Genomic DNA, 19,141 nt, shown 5'->3' with positions numbered 1-19,141 from the left:
ATACGGATGAGGACGAGGTACGGGTCAGTCAGTCATGACATTACATACTGATGAGGACGAGGTACGGGTCAGTCAGTCATGACATTACATATTGATGAGGACGGGGTACGGGTCAGTCAGTCATGACATTACATACCGATGAGGACGAGGTACGGGTTAGTCAGTCATGACATTACATACTGATGAGGACGAGGTACGGGTCAGTCAGTCATGACATCACATACTGATGAGGACGAGGTACGGGTCAGTCAGTCATGACATTACATACTGATGAGGACTGGGTACGGATCAGTCATGACATTACATACTGATGAGGACGAGGTACGGGTCAGTCAGTCATGACATTACATACTGATGAGGACGGGGTACGGATCAGTCATGACATTACATACTGATGAGGACGAGGTACGGGTCAGTCAGTCATGACATTACATACTGATGAGGACGGGGTACGGGTCAGTCATGACATTACATACGGATGAGGACGAGGTACGGGTCAGTCAGTCATGACATTACATACTGATGAGGACGAGGTACGGGTCAGTCAGTCATGACATTACATATTGATGAGGACGGGGTACGGGTCAGTCAGTCATGACATTACATACCGATGAGGACGAGGTACGGGTTAGTCAGTCATGACATACTGATGAGGACGAGGTATGGGTCAGTCAGTCATGACATACTGATGAGGACGGGGTACGGGTCAGTCATATGACATTACTCTAAACCTTGAAGCTGTACGTTTCTCTCCTCTCAAATGGTCTGCGTGTATCAGACAGTGTTGGTATTTTAAGATGGACTTGCTTTGTGCTCAACTGGTCTTTGCCCCCCCTCCCCTCATTCTCCCCAGGGTTATGGCTTCCAACCCAGCTATGATGGTGATGAGCTATCCTGCACTGTCAAGAACCTGCACAGGAGCACCAAGTACAAGTTCAGGGTAAGTCACTCTGGGGCCAGCCGGACTATAGAGTCATACAACTAGTACAGTCTATAGTCATTCAACTAGTACAGTCTATAGAGTCATTCAACTAGTACAGTCTATAGAGTCATTCAACTAGTACAGTCTATAGAGTCATTCAACTAGTACAGTCTATAGAGTCATTCAACTAGTACAGTCTATAGAGTCATTCAACTAGTACAGTCTATAGAGTCATTCAACTAGTACAGTCTATAGAGTCATTCAACTAGTACAGTCTATAGAGTCATTCAACTAGTACAGTCTAGAGTCATTCAACTAGTACAGTCTATAGAGTCATTCAACTAGTACAGTCTATAGAGTCATTCAACTAGTACAGTCTATAGAGTCATTCAACTAGTACAGTCGATAGTCATTCAACTAGTACAGTCTATAGAGTCATACAACTAGTACAGTCTATAGAGTCATACAACTAGTACAGTCTATAGAGTCATACAACTAGTACAGTCTATAGAGTCATACAACTATTACAGTCTGATGCAGTCTTTAGAGTATACAACTGATGCACTCTATAGTCATACAACTAGTACAGTCTGCAGTCTATAGTCATTCAACTAGTACAGTCTATAGAGTCATACAACTAGTACAGTCTATAGAGTCATTCAACTAGTACAGTCTATAGAGTCATTCAACTAGTACAGTCTATAGAGTCATTCAACTAGTACAGTCTATAGAGTTATACAACTGGTACAGTCTATAGAGTTATACAACTGGTACAGCCTATAGAGTCATACAACTAGTACAGTCTGATGCAGTCTATATAGAGTATACAACTGATGCAGTCTATAGTCATTCAACTAGTACAGTCTATAGAGTCACTCTATAGAGTTATACAACTAGTACAGTCTATAGAGTCATACAACTAGTACAGTCTATAGAGTCATACAACTAGTACAGTCTATAGAGTCATACAACTCGTACAGTCTATAGACGTACAACTAGTACAACTGGTACAGTCTATAGAGTCATACAACTCGTACAGTCTATAGACGTACAACTGGTACAGTCTATAGAGTCATACAACTAGTACAGTCTATAGAGTCATACAACTAGTACAGTCTATAGAGTCGTTCAACTAGTACAGTCTATAGAGTCATACAACTAGTACAGTCTATAGAGTCATACAACTAGTACAGTCTATAGAGTCATTCAACTAGTACAGTCTATAGAGTCATTCAACTAGTACAGTCTATAGAGTCATTCAACTAGTACAGTCTATAGAGTCATTCAACTAGTACAGTCTATAGAGTCATTCAACTAGTACAGTCTATAGTCATTCAACTAGTACAGTCTATAGAGTCATACAACTGGTACAGTCTATATAGTCGTACAACTAGTACAGTCTATAGAGTCGTTCAACTAGTACAGTCTATAGAGTCATACAACTAGTACAGTCTAGAGTCATTCAACTAGTACAGTCTATAGAGTCATTCAACTAGTACAGTCTATAGAGTCGTTCAACTAGTACAGTCTATAGAGTCATACAACTAGTACAGTCTATAGAGTCATACAACTAGTACAGTCTATAGAGTCATTCAACTAGTACAGTCTATAGAGTCATTCAACTAGTACAGTCTATAGAGTCATTCAACTAGTACAGTCTATAGTCATTCAACTAGTACAGTCTATAGAGTCATTCAACTAGTACAGTCTATAGAGTCATACAACTGGTACAGTCTATATAGTCGTACAACTAGTACAGTCTATAGAGTCGTTCAACTAGTACAGTCTATAGAGTCATACAACTAGTACAGTCTAGAGTCATTCAACTAGTACAGTCTATGGAGTCATACAACTGGTACAGTCTATAGAGTCAGTCTATAGAGTTATACAACTAGTACAGTCTATAGAGTTATACAACTAGTACAGTCTATAGAGTCATACAACTGGTACAGTCTATAGAGTCATACAACTAGTACAGTCTATAGAGTCATACAACTGGTACAGTCTATAGAGTCATACAACTAGTACAGTCTATAGAGTCATACAACTAGTACAGTCTGATGCAGTCTATAGAGTATACAACTGATGCAGTCTATAGTCTTTCAACTGGTAAAGTCTATAGAGTCAGTCTATAGAGTCATACAACTAGTACAGTCTATAGTCATACAACTAGTGCAGTCTATAGAGTCATACAACTAGTACAGTCTGATGCAGTCTATAGAGTATACAACTGATGCAGTCTATAGTCATTCAACTAGTACAGTCTATAGAGTCAGTCTATAGAGTTATACAACTAGTACAGTCTATAGAGTCATACAACTAGTACAGTCTATAGAGTCATACAACTGGTACAGTCTATAGAGTCATACAACTGGTACAGTCTATAGTCATACAACTGGTACAGTCTATAGTCATACAACTAGTACAGTCTATAGAGTCATACAACTGGTACAGTCTATAGAGTCATTCAACTAGTACAGTCTATAGAGTTATACAACTAGTACAGTCTATAGAGTCATACAACTAGTACAGTCTGATGCAGTCTATAGAGTATACAACTGATGCAGTCTATAGTCATTCAAATAGTACAGTCTATAGAGTCATACAACTAGTACAGTCTATAGAGTCATACAACTGGTACAGTCTATATAGTCATACAACTGGTACAGTCTATATAGTCATACAACTATTACAGTCTATAGAGTCATACAACTAGTACAGTCTATAGAGTCATACAACTTGTACAGTCTATAGAGTCATACAACTTGTACAGTCTATAGAGTCATACAACTTGTACAGTCTATAGAGTCATACAACTTGTACAGTCTATAGAGTCATACAACTTGTACAGTCTATAGAGTCATACAACTGGTACATTCTAGACGTACAACTGGTACAGTCTATAGAGTCGTACAACTGGTACAGTCTATAGAGTCGTACAACTGGTACAGTCTATAGAGTCGTACAACTGGTACAGTCTATAGAGTCGAACAACTGGTACAGTCTATAGAGTCGTACAACTGGTACAGTCTATAGAGTCGAACAACTGGTACAGTCTATAGAGTCGTACAACTGGTACAGTCTATAGAGTCGTACAACTGGTACAGTCTAGTCATACAACTGGTACAGTCTATAGAGTCATACAACTAGTACAGTCTGATGCAGTCTATAGAGTATACAACTGATGCAGTCTATAGTCATTCAACTAGTACAGTCTATAGAGTCAGTCTATAGAGTTATACAACTAGTACAGTCTATAGAGTCATACAACTAGTACAGTCTATAGAGTCATACAACTGGTACAGTCTATAGAGTCATACAACTGGTACAGTCTATAGTCATACAACTGGTACAGTCTATAGTCATACAACTAGTACAGTCTATAGAGTCATACAACTGGTACAGTCTATAGAGTCATTCAACTAGTACAGTCTATAGAGTTATACAACTAGTACAGTCTATAGAGTCATACAACTAGTACAGTCTGATGCAGTCTATAGAGTATACAACTGATGCAGTCTATAGTCATTCAAATAGTACAGTCTATAGAGTCAGTATATAGAGTCATACAACTAGTACAGTCTATAGTCATACAACTGGTACAGTCTATATAGTCATACAACTATTACAGTCTATATAGTCATACAACTAGTACAGTCTATAGAGTCATACAACTAGTACAGTCTATAGAGTCATACAACTAGTACAGTCTATAGAGTCATACAACTTGTACAGTCTATAGAGTCATACAACTTGTACAGTCTATAGAGTCATACAACTTGTACAGTCTATAGAGTCATACAACTTGTACAGTCTATAGAGTCATACAACTGGTACATTCTAGACGTACAACTGGTACAGTCTATAGAGTCGTACAACTGGTACAGTCTATAGAGTCGTACAACTGGTACAGTCTATAGAGTCGTACAACTGGTACAGTCTATAGAGTCGTACAACTGGTACAGTCTATAGAGTCGTACAACTGGTACAGTCTATAGAGTCGAACAACTGGTACAGTCTATAGAGTCGTACAACTGGTACAGCCTATGGAGTCATACAACTGGTACAGCCTATAGAGTTATACAACGAGTACAGTCTATAGAGTTATACAACTCGTACAGTCTATAGAGTCATACAACTAGTACAGTCTATAGAGTCATACAACTAGTACAGTCTGATGCAGTCTATATAGAGTATACAACTGATGCACTCTATAGTCATTCAACTAGTACAGTCTATAGAGTTATACAACTAGTACAGTCTATAGAGTCATACAACTAGTACAGTCTGCAGTCTATATAGAGTATACAACTGATGCAGTCTATAGTCATTCAACTAGTACAGTCTATAGAGTCAGTATATAGAGTCATACAACTAGTACAGTCTATAGAGTCGTACAACTGGTACAGTCTATAGAGTCATACAACTGGTACAGTCTATAGAGTCATACAACTGGTACAGTCTATGGAGTCATACAACTGGTACAGTCTATGGAGTCATACAACTGGTACAGTTTATGGAGTCATACAACTGGTACAGTCTATGGAGTCATACAACTGGTACAGTCTATGGAGTCATACAACTGGTACAGTGACTGGAGTCATACAACTGGTACAGTCTATGGAGTCATACAACTGGTACAGTCTATGGAGTCATACAACTGGTACAGTCTATAGAGTCATACAACTGGTACAGTCTATAGAGTCATACAACTGGTACAGTCTATAGTCATACAACTGGTACAGTCTATAGAGTCATACAACTAGTACAGTCTATAGAGTCATACAACTGGTACAGTCTATAGAGTCATACAACTGGTACAGTCTATAGAGTCATACAACTGGTACAGTCTATAGAGTCATACAACTGGTACAGTCTATAGAGTCATACAACTGGTACAGTCTATAGAGTCATACAACTAGTACAGTCTATAGAGTCATACAACTAGTACAGTCTATAGAGTCATACAACTGGTACAGTCTATAGAGTCATACAACTGGTACAGCCTATGGAGTCATTCAACTAGTACAGTCTATAGTCATTCAACTAGTACAGTCTATAGAGTCAGTCTATAGAGTTATACAACTAGTACAGTCTATAGAGTCATACAACTGGTACAGTCTATAGAGTCGTACAACTGGTACAGTCTATAGAGTCGTACAACTGGTACAGTTGTGGTGGCTGTTTAACAGTTTGATGGCCTTGAGATAGAAGCTGTTTTTCAGTCTCTCAGTCCCAGCTTTGATGCACCTGTACTGACCTCGCCTTCTGGATGATAGCGGGGTGAACAGGCAGTGGCTCGGGTGGTTGATGTCCTTGATGATCTTTATGGCCTTCCTGTAACATTGGGTGGGTGTGCAGACCTCACTACCCTCTGGAGAGCCTTACGGTTGAGGGCGGAGCAGTTGCCGTACCAGGCGGTGATACAGCCCGCCAGGATGCTCTCGATTGTGCATCTGTAGAAGTTTGTGAGTGCTTTTGGTGACAAGCCGAATTTCTTCAGCCCCCTGAGGTTGAAGAGGCGCTGCTGCGCCTTCTTCACGACGCTGTCAGTGTGAGTGGACCAATTCAGTTTGTCTGTGATGTGTATGCCGAGGAACTTAAAACTTGCTACCCTCTCCACTACTGTTCCATCGATGTGGATAGGGGGGTGTTCCCTCTGCTGTTTCCTGAAGTCCACAATCATCTCCTTAGTTTTGTTGACGTTGAGTGTGAGGTTATTTTCCTGACACCACACTCCGAGGGCCCTCACCTCCTCCCTGTAGGCCGTCTCGTCGTTGTTGGTAATCAAGCCTACCACTGTTGTGTCGTCCGCAAACTTGATGATTGAGTTGGAGGCGTGCGTGGCCACGCAGTCGTGGGTGAACAGGGAGTACAGGAGAGGGCTCAGAACGCACCCTTGTGGGGCCCCCGTGTTGAAGATCAGCGGGGAGGAGATGTTGTTGCCTACTTGTACAGTCTATAGAGTCATACAACTTGTACAGTCTATAGTCATACAACTTGTACAGTCTATAGAGTCATACAACTGGTACAGTCTATAGACGTACAACTAGTACAACTGGTACAGTCTATAGAGTCGTACAACTGGTACAGTCTATATAGTCGTACAACTGGTACAGTCTATAGAGTCGTACAACTGGTACAGTCTATAGTCATACAACTGGTACAGTCTATAGAGTCATACAACTGGTACAGTCTATGGAGTCATACAACTGGTACAGTCTATGGAGTCATACAACTGGTACAGTCTATGGAGTCATACAACTGGTACAGTCTATGGAGTCATACAACTGGTACAGTCTATGGAGTCATACAACTGGTACAGTCTATGGAGTCATACAACTGGTACAGTCTGATGTAGTCTATAGAGTATACAACTGATGCAGTCTATAGTCATTCAACTAGTACAGTCTATAGAGTCATACAACTGGTACAGTCTATGGAGTCATACAACTGGTACAGCCTATGGAGTCATTCAACTAGTACAGTCTATAGTCGTACAACTAGTACAGTCTATAGTCATACAACTAGTACAGTCTATAGTCATACAACTAGTACAGTCTATAGTCATACAACTAGTACAGTCTATAGAGTCATACAACTAGTACAGTCTATAGAGTCATACAACTAGTACAGTCTATAGAGTCATACAACTAGTACAGTCTATAGAGTCATACAACTTGTACAGTCTATAGAGTCATACAACTGGTACAGTCTATAGACGTACAACTGGTACAGTCTATAGAGTCGTACAACTGGTACAGTCTATAGAGTCGTACAACTGGTACATTCTATAGAGTCGTACAACTGGTACAGTCTATAGAGTCGTACAACTGGTACAGTCTATAGAGTCGTACAACTGGTACAGTCTATAGAGTCGTACAACTGGTACAGTCTATAGAGTCGTACAACTGGTACAGTCTATAGAGTCGTACAACTAGTACAGTCTATAGAGTCATACAACTGGTACAGTCTATAGAGTCATACAACTGGTACAGTCTATAGAGTCATACAACTGGTACAGTCTATAGAGTCATACAACTGGTACAGTCTATAGAGTCGTACAACTGGTACAGTCTATAGAGTCATACAACTGGTACAGTCTATAGAGTCATACAACTAGTACAGTCTATAGAGTCATACAACTGGTACAGTCTATAGAGTCATACAACTGGTACAGTCTATAGAGTCATACAACTGGTACAGTCTATAGAGTCATACAACTGGTACAGTCTATAGAGTCATACAACTGGTACAGTCTATAGAGTCATACAACTAGTACAGTCTATAGAGTCATACAACTGGTACAGTCTATAGAGTCATACAACTGGTACAGTCTGATGCAGTCTATAGATTATACAACTGGTACAGTCTATAGTCGTACAACTGGTACAGTCTATAGTCATACAACTAGTACAGTCTATAGTCATACAACTAGTACAGTCTATAGTCATACAACTAGTACAGTCTATAGTCATACAACTAGTACAGTCTATAGTCATACAACTAGTACAGTCTATAGTGTCATACAACTAGTACAGTCTATAGTGTCATACAACTAGTACAGTCTATAGAGTCATACAACTGGTACAGTCTATATAGTCATACAACTGGTACAGTCTATAGAGTCGTACAACTAGTACAGTCTATAGAGTCGTACAACTGGTACAGTCTATAGAGTCGTACAACTGGTACAGTCTATAGAGTCGTACAACTGGTACAGTCTATAGAGTCGTACAACTGGTACAGTCTATAGAGTCATACAACTGGTACAGTCTATAGAGTCATACAACTGGTACAGTCTATAGAGTCATACAACTGGTACAGTCTATAGAGTCATACAACTGGTACAGTCTATAGAGTCATACAACTGGTACAGTCTATAGAGTCATACAACTGGTACAGTCTATAGTCATACAACTGGTACAGTCTGATGCAGTCTATAGATTATACAACTGATGCAGTCTATAGTCATTCAACTGGTAAAGTCTATAGAGTTATACAACTAGTACAGTCTATAGAGTTATACAACTAGTACAGTCTGATGCAGTCTATAGATTATACAACTGATGCAGTCTATAGTCATTCAACTAGTACAGTCTATAGAGTCAGTCTATAGAGTCATGCAACTAGCACAGTCTATAGAGTCGTACAACTGGTACAGTCTATAGAGTCGTACAACTGGTACAGTCTATAGAGTCGTACAACTGGTACAGTCTATAGTCGTACAACTGGTACAGTCTATAGTCATACAACTAGTACAGTCTATAGTCATACAACTAGTACAGTCTATAGTCATACAACTAGTACAGTCTATAGAGTCATACAACTGGTACATTCTATAGACGTACAACTAGTACAACTGGTACAGTCTATGGAGTCATACAACTGGTACAGTCTATGGAGTCATACAACTGGTACAGTCTATGGAGTCATACAACTGGTACAGTCTATGGAGTCATACAACTGGTACAGTCTATGGAGTCATACAACTGGTACAGTCTATGGAGTCATACAACTGGTACAGTCTATGGAGTCATACAACTGGTACAGTCTATGGAGTCATACAACTGGTACAGTCTATGGAGTCATACAACTGGTACAGTCTATGGAGTCATACAACTGGTACAGTCTATGGAGTCATACAACTGGTACAGTCTATAGAGTCATACAACTGGTACAGTCTATAGTCATACAACTGGTACAGTCTATAGTCATACAACTAGTACAGTCTATAGAGTCATACAACTAGTACAGTCTATAGAGTCATACAACTAGTACAGTCTATAGAGTCATACAACTGGTACAGTCTATAGTCATACAACTAGTACAGTCTATAGTCATACAACTGGTACAGTCTATAGTCATACAACTAGTACAGTCTGATGCAGTCTATAGATTATACAACTGATGCAGTCTATAGTCATTCAACTAGTACAGTCTATAGAGTCAGTCTATAGAGTCATGCAACTAGCACAGTCTATAGAGTCGTACAACTGGTACAGTCTATAGAGTCGTACAACTGGTACAGTCTATAGAGTCGTACAACTGGTACAGTCTATAGTCGTACAACTGGTACAGTCTATAGTCATACAACTAGTACAGTCTATAGTCATACAACTAGTACAGTCTATAGTCATACAACTAGTACAGTCTATAGAGTCATACAACTGGTACATTCTATAGACGTACAACTAGTACAACTGGTACAGTCTATGGAGTCATACAACTGGTACAGTCTATGGAGTCATACAACTGGTACAGTCTATGGAGTCATACAACTGGTACAGTCTATGGAGTCATACAACTGGTACAGTCTATGGAGTCATACAACTGGTACAGTCTATGGAGTCATACAACTGGTACAGTCTATAGAGTTATACAACTAGTACAGTCTGATGCAGTCTATAGATTATACAACTGATGCAGTCTATAGTCATTCAACTAGTACAGTCTATAGAGTCAGTCTATAGAGTCATGCAACTAGCACAGTCTATAGAGTCGTACAACTGGTACAGTCTATAGAGTCGTACAACTGGTACAGTCTATAGAGTCGTACAACTGGTACAGTCTATAGTCGTACAACTGGTACAGTCTATAGTCATACAACTAGTACAGTCTATAGTCATACAACTAGTACAGTCTATAGTCATACAACTAGTACAGTCTATAGAGTCATACAACTGGTACATTCTATAGACGTACAACTAGTACAACTGGTACAGTCTATGGAGTCATACAACTGGTACAGTCTATGGAGTCATACAACTGGTACAGTCTATGGAGTCATACAACTGGTACAGTCTATGGAGTCATACAACTGGTACAGTCTATGGAGTCATACAACTGGTACAGTCTATGGAGTCATACAACTGGTACAGTCTATGGAGTCATACAACTGGTACAGTCTATGGAGTCATACAACTGGTACAGTCTATGGAGTCATACAACTGGTACAGTCTATGGAGTCATACAACTGGTACAGTCTATGGAGTCATACAACTGGTACAGTCTATAGAGTCATACAACTGGTACAGTCTATAGTCATACAACTGGTACAGTCTATAGTCATACAACTAGTACAGTCTATAGAGTCATACAACTAGTACAGTCTATAGAGTCATACAACTGGTACAGTCTATAGTCATACAACTAGTACAGTCTATAGTCATACAACTGGTACAGTCTATAGTCATACAACTAGTACAGTCTGATGCAGTCTATAGATTATACAACTGATGCAGTCTATAGTCATTCAACTGGTAAAGTCTATAGAGTTATACAACTAGTACAGTCTGATGCAGTCTATAGAGTATACAACTGATGCAGTCTATAGTCATTCAACTAGTACAGTCTATAGAGTCAGTATATAGAGTCATACAACTAGTACAGTCTATAGAGTCATACAACTGGTACAGTCTATAGTCATACAACTGGTACAGTCTATAGTCATACAACTGGTACAGTCTATAGTCATACAACTAGTACAGTCTATAGAGTCATTCAACTAGTACAGTCTATAGAGTCATACAACTGGTACAGTCTATAGAGTCATTCAACTAGTACAGTCTATATAGTTATACAACTAGTACAGTCTATAGAGTTATACAACTAGTACAGTCTATAGAGTCATACAACTAGTACAGTCTGATGCAGTCTATAGAGTATACAACTGATGCAGTCTATAGAGTATACAACTGATGCAGTCTATAGTCATTCAACTAGTACAGTCTATAGAGTCAGTATATAGAGTCATGCAACTAGCACAGTCTATAGAGTCATACAACTAGTACAGTCTATAGAGTCATACAACTAGTACAGTCTGATGCAGTCTATAGAGTATACAACTGATGCAGTCTATAGTCATACAACTGGTACAGTCTATAGAGTCATACAACTGGTACAGTCTATAGAGTCATACAACTGGTACAGTCTATAGTCATACAACTGGTACAGTCTATAGTCATACAACTAGTACAGTCTATAGAGTCATACAACTGGTACAGTCTATAGAGTCATTCAACTAGTACAGTCTATAGAGTTATACAACTAGTACAGTCTATAGAGTTATACAACTAGTACAGTCTATAGAGTCATACAACTAGTACAGTCTGATGCAGTCTATAGAGTATACAACTGATGCAGTCTATAGTCATTCAACTAGTACAGTCTATAGAGTCAGTATATAGAGTCATACAACTAGTACAGTCTATAGAGTCATACAACTGGTACAGTCTATAGTCATACAACTGGTACAGTCTATAGTCATACAGCTAGTACAGTCTATAGAGTCATTCAACTAGTACAGTCTATAGAGTCATTCAACTGGTACAGTCTATAGTCATACAACTGGTACAGTCTATAGAGTCATTCAACTAGTACAGTCTATAGAGTCATACAACTAGTACAGTCTGATGCAGTCTATAGAGTATACAACTGATGCAGTCTATAGTCATTCAACTAGTACAGTCTAGAGTCAGTATATAGAGTCATACAACTAGTACAGTCTATAGAGTCATACAACTGGTACAGTCTATATAGTCATACAACTAGTACAGTCTATAGAGTCATACAACTAGTACAGTCTATAGAGTCATACAACTAGTACAGTCTATAGAGTCATACAACTAGTACAGTCTATAGAGTCATACAACTTGTACAGTCTATAGAGTCATACAACTTGTACAGTCTATAGAGTCATACAACTGGTACAGTCTATAGACGTACAACTGGTACAGTCTATAGAGTCGTACAACTGGTACAGTCTATAGAGTCATACAACTGGTACAGTCTATAGTCATACAACTAGTACAGTCTATAGAGTCATACAACTAGTACAGTCTATAGAGTCATACAACTGGTACAGTCTATAGAGTCATACAACTGGTATAGTCTATAGTCATACAACTGGTACAGTCTATAGTCATACAACTAGTACAGTCTATAGAGTCATACAACTAGTACAGTCTATAGAGTCATACAACTGGTACAGTCTATAGAGTCATACAACTAGTACAGTCTGATGCAGTCTATAGATTATACAACTGATGCAGTCTATAGTCATTCAACTGGTAAAGTCTATAGAGTTATACAACTAGTACAGTCTATAGAGTTATACAACTAGTACAGTCTGATGCAGTTTATAGAGTATACAACTGATGCAGTCTATAGTCATTCAACTAGTACAGTCTATAGAGTCAGTCTATAGAGTCATGCAACTAGCACAGTCTATAGAGTCATACAACTAGCACAGTCTATAGAGTCATACAACTAGTACAGTCTATAGTCATACAACTAGTACAGTCTATAGAGTCATACAACTAGTACAGTCTATAGAGTCATACAACTAGTACAGTCTATAGAGTCATACAACTAGTACAGTCTGATGCAGTCTATAGAGTATACAACTGATGCAGTCTATAGTCATTCAACTAGTACAGTCTATAGAGTCATACAACTGGTACAGTCTATAGAGTCATAAAACTGGTACAGTCTATAGTCATACAACTAGTACAGTCTATAGAGTCATACAACTGGTACAGTCTATAGAGTCATTCAACTAGTACAGTCTATAGAGTTATACAACTAGTACAGTCTATAGAGTCATACAACTAGTACAGACTGATGCAGTCTATAGAGTATACAACTGATGCAGTCTATACTCATTCAACTAGTACAGTCTATAGAGTCAGTATATAGAGTCATACAACTAGTACAGTCTATAGAGTCATACAACTGGTACAGTCTATATAGTCATTCAACTAGTACAGTCTATATAGTCATACAACTAGTACAGTCTATAGAGTCATACAACTAGTACACTCTATAGAGTCATACAACTGGTACAGTCTATAGAGTCATACAACTGGTACAGTCTATAGAGTCATACAACTGGTACAGTCTATAGTCATACAACTGGTACAGTCTATAGTCATACAACTAGTACAGTCTATAGAGTCATTCAACTAGTACAGTCTATATAGTCATACAACTAGTACAGTCTATAGAGTCATACAACTAGTACAGTCTATAGAGCCATACAACTAGTACAGTCTATAGAGTCATACAACTGGTACAGTCTATAGAGTCATTCAACTAGTACAGTCTATAGAGTTATACAACTAGTACAGTGTATAGAGTCATACAACTAGTACAGTCTGATGCAGTCTATAGAGTATACAACTGATGCAGTCTATAGTCATTCAACTAGTACAGTCTATAGAGTCAGTATATAGAGTCATACAACTAGTACAGTCTATAGAGTCATACAACTGGTACAGTCTATAGTCATACAACTGGTACAGTCTATATAGTCATACAACTAGTACAGTCTATAGAGTCATACAACTAGTACAGTCTATAGAGTCATACAACTGGTACAGTCTATGGAGTCATACAACTGGTACAGTCTATAGAGTTATACAACTAGTACAGTCTGATGCAGTCTATAGAGTATACAACTGATGCAGTCTATAGTCATTCAACTAGTACAGTATAGATTTATACAACTAGTACAGTCTATAGAGTCATTCAACTAGTACAGTCTATAGAGTCATACAACTGGTACAGTCTATGGAGTCATACAACTGGTACAGTCTATGGAGTCATACAACTGGTACAGTCTATAGAGTTATACAACTAGTACAGTCTGATGCAGTCTATAGAGTATACAACTGATGCAGTCTATACTCATTCAACTAGTACAGTCTATAGAGTCAGTATATAGAGTCATACAACTAGTACAGTCTATAGAGTCATACAACTGGTACAGTCTATATAGTCATTCAACTAGTACAGTCTATATAGTCATACATCTAGTACAGTCTATAGAGTCATACAACTAGTACAGTCTATAGAGTCATACAACTGGTACAGTCTATAGAGTCATACAACTGGTACAGTCTATAGTCATACAACTGGTAGTCTATAGTCATACAACTAGTACAGTCTATAGAGTCATTCAACTAGTACAGTCTATATAGTCATACAACTAGTACAGTCTATAGAGTCATACAACTAGTACAGTCTATAGAGCCATACAACTAGTACAGTCTATAGAGTCATACAACTGGTACAGTCTATAGAGTCATTCAACTAGTACAGTCTATAGAGTTATACAACTAGTACAGTGTATAGAGTCATACAACTAGTACAGTCTGATGCAGTCTATAGAGTATACAACTGATGCAGTCTATAGTCATTCAACTAGTACAGTCTATAGAGTCAGTATATAGAGTCATACAACTAGTACAGTCTATAGAGTCATACAACTGGTACAGTCTATAGTCATACAACTAGTACAGTCTATAGAGTCATTCGACTAGTACAGTCTATAGAGTCATACAACTGGTACAGTCTATAGAGTCATTCAACTAGTACAGTCTATATAGTCATACAACTAGTAGAGTCTATAGAGTCATACAACTAGTAGAGTCTATAGAGCCATACAACTAGTACAGTCTATAGAGCCATACAACTGGTACAGTCTATAGAGTCATACAACTGGTACAGTCTATAGTCATACAACTAGTACACTCTATAGTCATACAACTAGTACAGTCTATAGAGTCAGTATATAGAGTCATACAACTGGTACAGTCTATATAGTCATTCAACTAGTACAGTCTGATGCAGTCTATAGAGTATACACCTGATGCAGTCTATAGTCATTCAACTAGTACAGTCTATAGAGTCAGTCTATAGAGTCATGCAACTAGCACAGTCTATAGAGTCATACAACTAGTACAGTCTATAGAGTCATACAACTAGTACAGTCTGATGCAGTCTATAGAGTATACAACTGATGCAGTCTATAGTCATTCAACTAGTACAGTCTATAGAGTCATACAACTGGTACAGTCTATAGAGTCATACAACTGGTACAGTCTATAGTCATACAACTAGTACAGTCTATAGAATCATTCAACTAGTACAGTCTATAGAGTCATACAACTGGTACAGTCTATAGAGTCATTCAACTAGTACAGTCTATAGAGTCATACAACTGGTACAGTCTATAGAGTCATTCAAATAGTACAGTCTGATGCAGTCTATAGAGTATACAACTGATGCAGTCTATAGAATCATTCAACTAGTACAGTCTATAGAGTCATACAACTGGTACAGTCTATAGAGTCATTCAACTAGTACAGTCTATAGAGTCATACAACTGGTACAGTCTATATAGTCATTCAACTAGTACAGTCTATATAGTCATACAACTAGTACAGTCTATAGAGTCATACAACTAGTACAGTCTATAGAGCCATGCAACTAGTACAGTCTATAGAGTCATACAACTAGTACAGTCTATGGAGTCATTCAACTAGTACAGTCTATGGAGTCATTCAACTAGTACAGGCTATTGAGTCATACAACTAGTACAGTCTGATGCAGTCTATAGAGTATACAACTGATGCAGTCTATAGTCATTCAACTAGTACAGTCTATAGAGTCATACAACTGGTACAGTCTATAGAGTCATAAAACTGGTACAGTCTATAGTCATACAACTAGTACAGTCTATAGAGTCATACAACTGGTACAGTCTATAGAGTCATTCAACTAGTACAGTCTATAGAGTTATACAACTAGTACAGTCTATAGAGTCATACAACTAGTACAGACTGATGCAGTCTATAGAGTATACAACTGATGCAGTCTATACTCATTCAACTAGTACAGTCTATAGAGTCATACAACTAGTACAGTCTATAGAGTCATACAACTGGTACAGTCTATATAGTCATTCAACTAGTACAGTCTATATAGTCATACAACTAGTACAGTCTATAGAGTCATACAACTAGTACAGTCTATAGAGTCATACAACTGGTACAGTCTATAGAGTCATACAACTGGTACAGTCTATAGAGTCATACAACTGGTACAGTCTATAGTCATACAACTGGTACAGTCTATAGTCATACAACTAGTACAGTCTATAGAGTCATTCAACTAGTACAGTCTATATAGTCATACAACTAGTACAGTCTATAGAGTCATACAACTAGTACAGTCTATAGAGCCATACAACTAGTACAGTCTATAGAGCCATACAACTAGTACAGTCTATAGAGTCATACAACTGGTACAGTCTATAGTCATTCAACTAGTACAGTCTATAGAGTCAGTATATAGAGTCATACAACTAGTACAGTCTATAGAGTCATACAACTGGTACAGTCTATAGTCATACAACTGGTACAGTCTATAGTCATACAACTAGTACAGTCTATAGAGTCATTCAACTAGTACAGTCTATAGAGTCATACAACTGGTACAGTCTATATAGTCATTCAACTAGTACAGTCTATATAGTCATACAACTAGTACAGTCTATAGAGTCATACAACTAGTAGAGTCTATAGAGCCATACAACTAGTACAGTCTATAGAGCCATACAACTGGTACAGTCTATAGAGCCATACAACTGGTACAGTCTATAGAGTCATACAACTGGTACAGTCTATAGTCATACAACTAGTACAGTCTATAGAGTCATACAACTGGTACAGTCTATGGAGTCATACAACTGGTACAGTCTATAGAGTTATACAACTAGTACAGTCTGATGCAGTCTATAGAGTATACAACTGATGCAGTCTATAGTCATTCAACTAGTACAGTCTATAGAGTTATACAACTAGTACAGTCTATAGAGTCATACAACTGGTACAGTCTATAGAGTCATACAACTGGTACAGCCTATGGAGTCATTCAACTAGTACAGTCTATAGAGTCATACAACTCATACAGTCTATAGAGTCATACAACTCGTACAGTCTATAGAGTCATACAACTAGTACAGTCTATAGTCATACAACTAGTACAGTCTATAGTCATACAACTAGTACAGTCTATAGAGTCATTCAACTAGTACAGTCTATAGAGTCAGTATATAGAGTCATACAACTAGTACAGTCTATAGAGTCATACAACTGGTACAGTCTATATAGTCATTCAACTAGTACAGTCTATAGAGTCATACAACTAGTACAGTCTGATGCAGTCTATAGAGTATACACCTGATGCAGTCTATAGTCATTCAACTAGTACAGTCTATAGAGTCAGTCTATAGAGTCATGCAACTAGCACAGTCTATAGTCATACAACTAGTACAGTCTATAGAGTCATACAACTAGTACAGTCTATAGAGTCATACAACTAGTACAGTCTATAGAGTCATACAACTAGTACAGTCTATAGAGTCATACAACTAGTACAGTCTATAGAGTCATACAACTAGTACAGTCTATAGAGCCATACAACTAGTACAGTCTATAGAGCCATACAACTGGTACAGTCTATAGAGTCATACAACTGGTACAGTCTATAGTCATACAACTAGTACAGTCTATAGAGTCATACAACTGGTACAGTCTATGGAGTCATACAACTGGTACAGTCTATAGAGTTATACAACTAGTACAGTCTGATGCAGTCTATAGAGTATACAACTGATGCAGTCTATAGTCATTCAACTAGTACAGTCTATAGAGTCATACAACTGGTACAGTCTATGGAGTCATACAACTGGTACAGTCTATAGAGTTATACAACTAGTACAGTCTGATGCAGTCTATAGAGTATACAACTGATGCAGTCTATAGTCATTCAACTAGTACAGTCTATAGAGTTATACAACTAGTACAGTCTATAGAGTCATACAACTGGTACAGTCTATAGAGTCATACAACTGGTACAGCCTATGGAGTCATTCAACTAGTACAGTCTATAGAGTCATACAACTCATACAGTCTATAGAGTCATACAACTCGTACAGTCTATAGAGTCATACAACTAGTACAGTCTATAGTCATACAACTAGTACAGTCTATAGTCATACAACTAGTACAGTCTATAGAGTCATTCAACTAGTACAGTCTATAGAGTCAGTATATAGAGTCATACAACTAGTACAGTCTATAGAGTCATACAACTGGTACAGTCTATATAGTCATTCAACTAGTACAGTCTATAGAGTCATACAACTAGTACAGTCTGATGCAGTCTATAGAGTATACACCTGATGCAGTCTATAGTCATTCAACTAGTACAGTCTATAGAGTCAGTCTATAGAGTCATGCAACTAGCACAGTCTATAGTCATACAACTAGTACAGTCTATAGAGTCATACAACTAGTACAGTCTATAGAGTCATACAACTAGTACAGTCTATAGAGTCATACAACTAGTACAGTCTATAGAGTCATACAA

At 38.0% G+C, this 19,141-nt stretch overlaps 1 protein-coding gene across 1 annotated transcript in view; it reads left to right on the top strand.

Annotated features, from left to right (window-relative positions):
• The window catches only part of fndc3a (fibronectin type III domain containing 3A), a 190,269-nt gene that overhangs the window by 118,768 nt on the left and 52,360 nt on the right, over positions 1-19,141 (top strand). Inside the window, 1 exon segment of the mRNA XM_065024164.1 lies at positions 854-940. Within this exon segment, the coding sequence (XP_064880236.1) occupies positions 854-940 (87 nt within the window).

Source organism: Oncorhynchus nerka, linkage group LG11 (assembly GCF_034236695.1).
Source record: "Oncorhynchus nerka isolate Pitt River linkage group LG11, Oner_Uvic_2.0, whole genome shotgun sequence".
In the NCBI taxonomy this organism is placed as follows: Eukaryota; Metazoa; Chordata; class Actinopteri; order Salmoniformes; family Salmonidae; genus Oncorhynchus; species Oncorhynchus nerka.
This window is presented reverse-complemented; position numbering and strand designations above follow the sequence as displayed.